This window comes from Phalacrocorax carbo, chromosome 6 (genome assembly GCF_963921805.1).
Source record: "Phalacrocorax carbo chromosome 6, bPhaCar2.1, whole genome shotgun sequence".
NCBI classification, from domain to species: domain Eukaryota; kingdom Metazoa; phylum Chordata; class Aves; order Suliformes; family Phalacrocoracidae; genus Phalacrocorax; species Phalacrocorax carbo.
Window position 1 is genome coordinate 59,245,646 of NC_087518.1, and position 8,871 is coordinate 59,254,516.

Sequence of the window (8,871 nt, forward strand, 5' to 3'; positions counted from 1 at the left end):
TCATTTCTTACCGTTAATTTCCTGAGCAGTCCATGGCAACAGAAAATCAAATGTCTTGTTTCTGCTTTATTTCAAAACCATAGTTTCTACAAAATGTTACAGCTCTCTCATGCAAATTCAAAAGTTGTTGATTAATTCCTGCACAATGCTGAGATTATCCAGCAGAAAACAGGCTACTGAGAATGAGGCAGTGTGGTTTGGTGGGGGTGCCAGTTCGTGAACAGAGCTCTCATGCTGTTCGAGAAACTTGTCCAACTGCTTCTTCTAAATGTAATTAAAACTATAGCGGAATTATTAATTCCAGAGATACACAAGTGTTTTCATCCCTTTAGATGCTGGATCCCAAAGTTTGCTGTTCCACCTATAAATTTTTAAAATTTTATTCTGGTGTTCAAGTTGGATATGATGTCAGAAGTAAGTGTTGTGCAAAAGAGGCAGCTCCAGTTCATTTCATGTCCAACACGTAAATAAAATAACATGTAGCCTAACCCTTATTCCATAGGGTATGTGTAAACTGAAGGCCATATGAATATTAGTGGCTATTTTTATTGGAGGTCAGAATTCCATTCTTTTTTGTTTTGGTTTTTTTTTTTTTTTTGGCAAGGATTGCTATCTAAATTGCCATCCTTTGATACGTACAGAAGGCTGTAAACATCTGTGATGTTATACAAGTGTTTTCAGTGTAACTGGATATAATTGCATGAAATTCCATCTACATGCTAAAACCGCTTGATTGTTTATCTCGAGGGAGAGGGCAGTGTTGCGTTTTGAGTGGCTTGAACGTAGCCAGCCTTTCTTTCCCAGAAGCATTATATAATGGAGCAGAGCATTATTAGCCGAGTACCTGGTAGTATTTAGCCTAGAGCCCCGAAAATGTTATGTTTCTGGATAGATCTATATTCTGTTCTAAATCACAAAGGGTCTGGTTGTAGTGTAGCTTCTGTCATTTTAGGTTTTTGTGTTATCTTACCGTAATCAGAAAGAGTTTATTGCCAAAGTATCACGCTGTAGAACAAATAGCGTGCCTGCCCTCCAGGTAGATCAGTAATTGCAGTTAAGTCTAGAAGGCAAAAGATTCTGCAGAGGTTGCTTTAGATTTACCCAATTAACTAATCTGTTACTTACATTCCCACTGGAATATCAGGGGTGAATATGGCCTGCTAAGGGTTCAAAGCAGAAGTGTAAACAAAATTTAATTGATAATGCGCTTTTCTCTAAAACTTTAACTAATATTAAATTACCTTTTTTTTCCCCCCCTCTCTCCTTAGGTTCTTGTCTTTGCCTTTACAACCTGAGCATTTCCAGTTACACGCTAAATCCAAAGGCAGCTGAGCTGTGTCCCACACTGCCAGTTCCACCAAGGTAAGAATTACTGGGTGCTTTACAACACCCTTGAGTCCAAACAGCTCCTTAAGGATTGTTACTTCCTCACGCTTTGTATTTGACTTGCTGCTTTACAGTCAGAATGGTTTAGCTTTGTTTCTTTTTCTGCATGCATCCTTACGAGTTCTCATGTGTGCCTGTGAAGATGGCAGTGTTCCGTCCCGCAGGATAAGCAAGGACTGCATTCCCTCCATTCCTCTACCCTTTAGAGGTTTTGCCCCTCCAAATCAGGGGAGAAGCACTCCATACGAGGAGTGACTTATCTCCTGCACGCACTTTTGCTCTCTCCCTCCGTGCTGGGGAAGAGGAGCTGTGGTCTCGGGCCTTGCTTACTATCCTGAACCCAGAAATTTCTGTCAGAATTATTTCATAGCCAGCTGGCTTGAAGCAGAGGTCTGTGGACGGCACTGTCTTTAACATTTGGCATTTGTGATTTAAAATCCTTAAACCCATGATTTTAAATTCCACTGTGTCATGAAAGTACAGCAAAGAATTGGAATCTGCGTGTCTGCAGAGCTAAGTCATCTGTGCTGAACAAGAGAAAATAGAGGGGGAAAAAAGCAAATGGAAAAGAGCAAGAGACACATAAAAACATTACATAGAGAGAATCAAAGGAGAGCATGTAAACTGATGAAAAAATATGACATATTTTACTTATTTCTTTGACTTTTTAGGCTTTTTTTGTGTTTGGCAAGGAGCTCGGCAAAGTTATTAATCTTGCAGAGTAATATTTCATAGTAAAAGCAAAACTGGTCAAAGAAGTTTTTAACTGTTGATGAACAAACCTCTTCTTTTTAGGTATGACTGTCTTTGGTGTCATACAGCGTTGCCAAAGTGGGACAATAAATATATTCAAGTTTGGCTACAAGTGCCAAATAATTTCATATGTAAATATTTGTTGGTGTTAACTACACCCTACAAACATTGTTTTGATGTGGCTTTTAGAATGCTTAAGTATCATAAAAACAATGCAAAGTGTTTGTGGTCTAGAACTATCGACAACAGCATAGCTTACAGCTATGTTAGCACGAGTTTTATGTAAACACGTGGGAGCAAAGCAAGTGAAGCCAGACTAGAATGGGAAGAGGAGCTACGTGCTGATGGTGATTAAGATAGTAGTTCATTTATTTTTCTCCCAGGTTGATCTTGAATGGATGCTCTTGTTGGAATGGATCTCTGTGGATTTGGAACTGTTTGTCCAGTAATTAATATTTTTTTTCCATCTTTGTTTTTAACCTTCCAGTAAATCTTTTCCATTATTTAATCGATGTGTTCCACAAAATCCTGAATGCTATTCCAAATATGCATCTGTTTTAATAAGTATGGTTAATGAAATGGATGTTTTTCACCGAATTCTGAGTGGAATACTGGCAGGAAGAGATACTGTGATAGGACTGAGTGTCCTTGCACTAGGTAAGGGTATAAGTAAAAAGTTAATCAAAAGATTCAATTAAAATGTGAGGTTTCAAATGTTTCTATTAACATTATATTTTTAATTTAAAAGTGTTCTTTTTCATATTTTCTGGTCAGAGTTGTTTTAAAGAAAGTGATTGTGTTTTATCAGGAAGCATTTAATAGTCTGATGAAATACAGCTCTATGAAATATCAGATTCTGTGTTCCTTGATATGATCATATACCTCATTTCAGGGGGCTGTAAGAAATTGTGGATAAAAAAAATGGCATCAGCACGAACATTTTAACTGAAATGTTATACAAAATATTAATAAAAAGCTAATAATTTCCAAGGTGAAATATTTCAGTTATAAGCTCATTATTAGTAAGTTATAGGTAACTGTGTTTTAAATGTTAAAAGGTTGCCAGCTTCACTAAATGCTGTTGCCTTTGAGACCACTGTTTAAAAATAAAAGCCCAAATTCTGCCAAGAACCTTAAATTTATCTTTAAAGTAAGTAAGAGTTAAGTCAAATGGGGTGTAACGCTGACAATAAACGTCCTTTGTATATTTTTCAGCCTTCTCTTTTATACTGGTTTTAGCCTTCAGATTCATTCGGACACTTCTGGTCCATACTTTGGTTGCACTGGTGGTGTTCGGGTTGCTGTGTAAGTACATTTACCTTTTAGCATATGCTTAGTGAAATGGATCATCTCGCTGAAGTGGGGGAGAGGCAGCTGAACAAACAGCTATCCTTTTTCTCCGTGGCCATCCTCGGTAACCTTAAGCTTACCACAGCCATTTCCAGGCTAAGCCCTGCTTGCCTTCGGGTGCCAACGCCTGGCTGTGCTGTTTCAGCTGCTGAGTGATGGGATGATGGTGATTTTTATTTTTTCAGAGATGCATGGAAACATTTCTTTTGGCAAATGAATACTCTTACGGAAATCATACTGTTTCAAAGAAAGTTTAGTGAAGTTTTACACTGCCTACTTGAGAAAGGGAGAACCATAGGAATGCATCCAGCTAAAGCTTGCCGTTCCGTGACAGTTAGATTTGTATCTCCTCAATGAAATCACGTGCCTGAACTTTAGAATAACTGCAAGAAAACCGAAGGTTCTGCTGCGGTTTTACCTCAGACTAACAGACCACTATGTGAACTCTCTGTGATCCTTGATGCTGTGCCCCTCTGCTACGCGACAGTATTCCTGAGCTGAGCTTGGGTTAGGCGGAAGGGCGAGAGGCTCGGGGGGGGAGGCCAGGCAGACATCAGCCTGCTGACAGCAGCGTGCTGCAGCCTGGGGAGTGCTGCCCGCCTTCATGCTGCTCTTGTTTGCTCAGTTGTCTCAGGTGTTCTCTGGTGGCTCTATTATGACTACAGGAACGATCCCAGCACTGAATTGGAAACAGAAAAGGAAAATGTAAAATTTCTACTTGGATATGCTATCTTCTCAACAATATTTACCGTAAGTAGCATTTTACCCTAAGCAACGGCAGAGGCTGTAACTTGAAAACTTGAACTTTAGTGGTTCTGCCACAGTAAAAATAATTTCTCATTCCTTTCAGATTTGAAAATGAGAACCAATTATAAGGTCTGCTTACACTCATTTAAATAGTTTTATATCTTCATTGTGAATTTGTCAGCACAGGGCTTTGCCACGCTTCAACCCTGTACAACAGTGTTAGCGTTGGTGGTGTAGGAATGGAAGAATTGTGTTCCATCCCCATTCTCCTCTACAGCAGCTAAGTGGAGAATCATGTTGAGTGAACAGAGGGGCGGTGGCTGGATGTGAATGTGAGATCTGTGGATTCAGCCTACCCAGTCAGCAGGAGAAAGGAGTCGCAGCTCTTTTAGACAATGAAAGGGGTAGTAAAGCACAGGCAGCAATGCCTAGGCCCCAGGTTATGGGGTTAAATTCTGCTTTTCTCTCATTGACCTTGTTTTCCAACAGAAAATGTGAGCGTGGCTTGCAGCTTATAAAGTGATTTTTTTTTCACTCTGATGTTGCAATGTTAAAGGAGCCATTGCTCAAAATGAGTGTACAGACAATTTGTACTTCATGAAACATTTGTCAAAATGATTGTTTCTTCTCATTATTCAGTTGAATTCATTCCTTCTCAATCAAATCAATGATTCTTCTGTTTTCTTAAAAGAGAGTAGGATCCATAGACTGGAATTCACCAGATATCAACAGTCTGACAGTTTACAGTGACAAATATAAATGTGTCACAGACCAGATTTTTTTCATATCATCTGCAAGTTATGACCTTCTTACTTCTGTTGATACTAAAGGGGCAATAAAAAGTTCCTTTGTATGCACGAATGTTGCAGTACAACTGACTGGTGTTTGCAGAACTGTGGGAACACCCACTGCTGCAGGTTACGCTTCTCTCCAGAGCTGGTGGCTTCCTTCTAGAGCAGGCAAGAAAACTAGTGAAGCAACTGCTACTGGTTGCATTTATTATTTTACAGATTCCAACCTTTTAGTTGCTGTTCATCATTCCTTGTCATATACAAAGAACTGGGGACATTGTGGGGTATTTGGCTTGGGGTTTTGTTGTTGTTTGGTTTTTTTACATTGTGAAAAAACCAATTTATTTAAATGAGGTTTCATTTTATGTCTGCTTTGCTGCCATGCATACACAGCTCTCAAACTAGTTTGGTTGTGCTATTGTCCTTTCTGCAGAAAAGGGCTGGTCCTCCTACCATTGTGAACAGTGGCACGCTGACCTGAGTAGCAAGAAAGTTTAAATGTTCATGACATGCAGGGTCACAAGGAATGTGTAGCGTACCTTTGTGTTTGCTGTAAAGCAAAACAGACTGTTTCCATTGGCTGAATTACAGTTTTATGAATCCTATTTTGTTTTAAAGAAGCAGTAGTAATGATTTCAGAAAATCAGATTTTAATCCACAGGCTCTTTGAGAATATAGGCAGTGCCTCAAAAAGCTTTTTCCAGTCCGCAGTATGTTTGTGTAAAACGCCTTGCTGTCATGTGTCTGTGAAATCTGTAGCCCTGATCCCACATTTGACAACCCTGCTACTTTTCTTAAGGGAAAAATAACCCAAAATTTGTCTTTTTGTTTCCTGTAACAGGTTGTTCTGCTTTCCCTTATACTTGTGCTAAGAAAGAGGCTTCAGTTCACTGTGCAGCTCTTTCAAATTATTGGTAAAAACATTGGCAGAATTCCTTTCCTCCTGTTCCAACCGATCTGGACCTTTCTGATTCTCATTGTGTTCTGGGTATTTTGGGTTGCTGTACTACTTAGCTTGGGAACTGCAGGTATGTATATGCTTTCCATGTTTTTGGATGAATGCTATCTTTTTCCTAAGTTCACTTCTTAAGTATGGGACCTACTGGTGTTTGTGTACAAAATGTGGGCTAGCATTGTTACACAGCTGTGTTACTCTCTCATTCCCCACCCCCCCATTGGAGTCTTCAACATTGCCATAGTTCTGTGAGTCGTAGAGCTACAGAAGAGAGATTTTTGCTCCTACGCGTGGATTTTAGTTTTGTTCTTCCTCAATTATTTAATTTATGATTAGATTGTGGTAGATGCAGTGTAAGTTTGATGTATTTAAATGAAGAAAATAGCAGGAGGGAGGAGACAGCTTTTAGTGCAGTTGTTATGAAATGAGAACGTTAATCTCCTCTGACCATAAACAGTGTCCGATTGTCATGGAGGCAGAACGTTGTTTCTGAGCAGTAATTCAGTGAAACTGCTATCATTATTTAGACTGGTACAACAGTATTTGGATTAACCCAAGCTGTAGGGGAGGTGCTCTGTAGAAACAGTTAATCGCTATGAAAGCTCTGCAAGAACACATTTTGAGTACGGAAATGGTATTACTGAGGGACATAAACTATAAGATCTGTCACTGACTAAATTGGGGTAATTTGGATGCTGTCCCTTGGCCCAGCATCGTGCAATGCAAGGGATGGGGAGATTGTACTTCTGTGGAACATCACCCAAAGAAAGGAAGCTAAACTCTGCGTAGCTGTGGGGGTAACTCCTCATGCAGGCATCAGCCTTTGTACATAGGAACCATTATGATTTGGGGTTTGGGGGTTTTTTCATTTTAAATTTCTAGGGCCACTGCTAGGAGTCAGTTGTCCTTTGGGCTGGAGCTGATGCAAAGTTGATGCAGATAGCGACAGTTGTTTGTCATTCCCATATTTCCTGTTTTCTGAATTTTGGCAGTGGTCTCTGTGGAAAACCAGACACAGCCTAGCTCTTCAAATGGTTTTGTGTTACCATTTTATCTTGTGTTTCCACCACCCCTTGAGACAGGGGCTGCAGTAAGTCCTCTGTACAGGCTTACAGATCCCTGCTAGACCAGAAAAGCCTCCAACCTTTCTGTAGCTGAGACCATTTGGCAAAACTTGCAGTATTCCTCACCTCCATGGGTCAGGTACCTCACTCCTCTTCCATCACAGCTGCTTCTATCTCAGTCTCACCCTGTTAATTCTGGTCTGTACAAGACCCACTTCACTTGTAACATGATAGTCCATCTGTCTGAGTCCATGCTGGCATTGCAGATCACTCACCCGTTGCTTAGGCTAGATTAGGATCTGTTTCCCTCCAACTTTCATTGGAGACTCATGCAGTTTTGCAAGGGTCTCTCTGTTTCTACTGCCTTTCCCCCAGCAGCTCATGTCTGTCAGAAGTGGCTGCTTGAGGCACCCGTCTGGCTGATAACCTGCCTCTCCTGCAAAAGGGTCAGACCTAGCAAGGCCGAACGTCCAACCTGAGGTCTCTCTGTGAGTTGTTCCTGGCTGACTGAATAGTCAAACAGATTCACTTTGCTGTAGGCATCATGGATGTTCCTTCCCCACATTCATCTGATTGAGTTTTCCCTTTACAGAGGCAGCATTACATGCTAGACACGGCTTTGTGTGATTGTTAGCTTTTCTGCAAAATCTTCATCCCATTTATGCATGTATCAGCCAGGCAGCAATAATTTTCAAACTGAACTTGGGGGGTACCTTATCGCTGGTTCAGACCAGTCCTCTGTAGAAAGAAGCATCTCCTGAGCTATCAGCCAACTGTTCCTTTCATGAACCTGCTTAGATCAAATGCAATTTAAGATAAACATTAACTACAGTAAATCTAGTAGCAGGTAAATAAAGTGAATGATAACACACAGATTTACTAAATCTATAATTAACAATAACTATTGGAGGAAATATTACGTCCTTGATGTTAAGCTGAGCTGGCCCGTTACCCACAGAAAAATTCACTGGTACTCTTAATATGCACAGATAAGGATGTGAAGCTTGCCCTTGTTAAATCTAAATTTAGCAAATGCCAGCTGAGTCTGTTGCATTCAAAAGCTTTTGGAAATGCAGCAATCATCAGAAGGAATCTTCTAGCTCTTGTGACAGAAACAGCTTGATGATAAGTGCAGGACGGGTGACTAGTCAGGTATTTCCTGGATGCTTTTACAGACTTTGAAGGGAAGTAGTGACTTACACGTTATATCTGAAAGCACATTCCACATGTATTCACAGGGAAATAAAACCCAATGACAACTGCCTTTGAGAAGCTTTTTATGCTTTTTCCATGTTGTGCCGTTTTCCTTCATTGGTTATATTCTCTCTGTCCTGCTAGACACTTCCATTCATTTTTTTCTTCTTCTGCCTGTTTGGAGAGTAGGATTCAAACAGTTTGTGACCTGCTGATACATTCATAGTTCAGGACACGTCTCCTGGCTCAAAGGTATTATATTTTTCCTCTTCTCCCTAGCATAATAGGAATGCTGATGTTTCCAGCAGGTGATACAAACAGTACAGTACAGGAGGTTGCATAATCTTGCTGCACAGTAGAGCAAGGGTAAAGCTTCTAGGACACTCTCGGTTCTGAAAGAACTGACTTTTTGCAGATTTAGCACAAGAAGGGAAGGTCATTTAGGGGCACTTAACCATCAATATATTGGTCATATGAGGAACCTAGTAAAACATATGTTTTGCCTGACATCTTATCTTCTGCCAGGATATTTTTAGTGTAGATTACCAATCCTTGTAAGATTTTTTTCTGTTAACAGTTAATGTGTTAACATTTAGAAGAGAATGTGCATTTGATAAACAATCCAAACCAA

General features: G+C 40.1%; 1 protein-coding gene across 8 annotated transcripts in view; it reads left to right on the forward strand.

The window, feature by feature from the left end:
* SLC44A3 (solute carrier family 44 member 3) overlaps positions 1-8,871 on the forward strand; it is a 111,957-nt gene that overhangs the window by 74,952 nt on the left and 28,134 nt on the right. For 7 of the 8 annotated variants that reach the window (XR_010373492.1, XR_010373491.1, XR_010373495.1 and 4 more), the window contains 5 exons: positions 1,269-1,362; positions 2,627-2,796; positions 3,355-3,444; positions 4,115-4,239; positions 5,869-6,055. Coding sequence is in view for 1 of the 8 variants with exons in the window: in XM_064455539.1 (XP_064311609.1) it covers positions 1,269-1,362; positions 2,627-2,796; positions 3,355-3,444; positions 4,115-4,239; positions 5,869-6,055 (666 nt within the window). In the remaining 7 variants the exon portion in view is untranslated. Of the gene's footprint in view, positions 1-332; positions 415-1,268; positions 1,363-2,626; positions 2,797-3,354; positions 3,445-4,114; positions 4,240-5,868; positions 6,056-8,871 lie in introns of all 8 variants that reach the window. The other variant, XR_010373494.1, reaches the window with a different exon arrangement.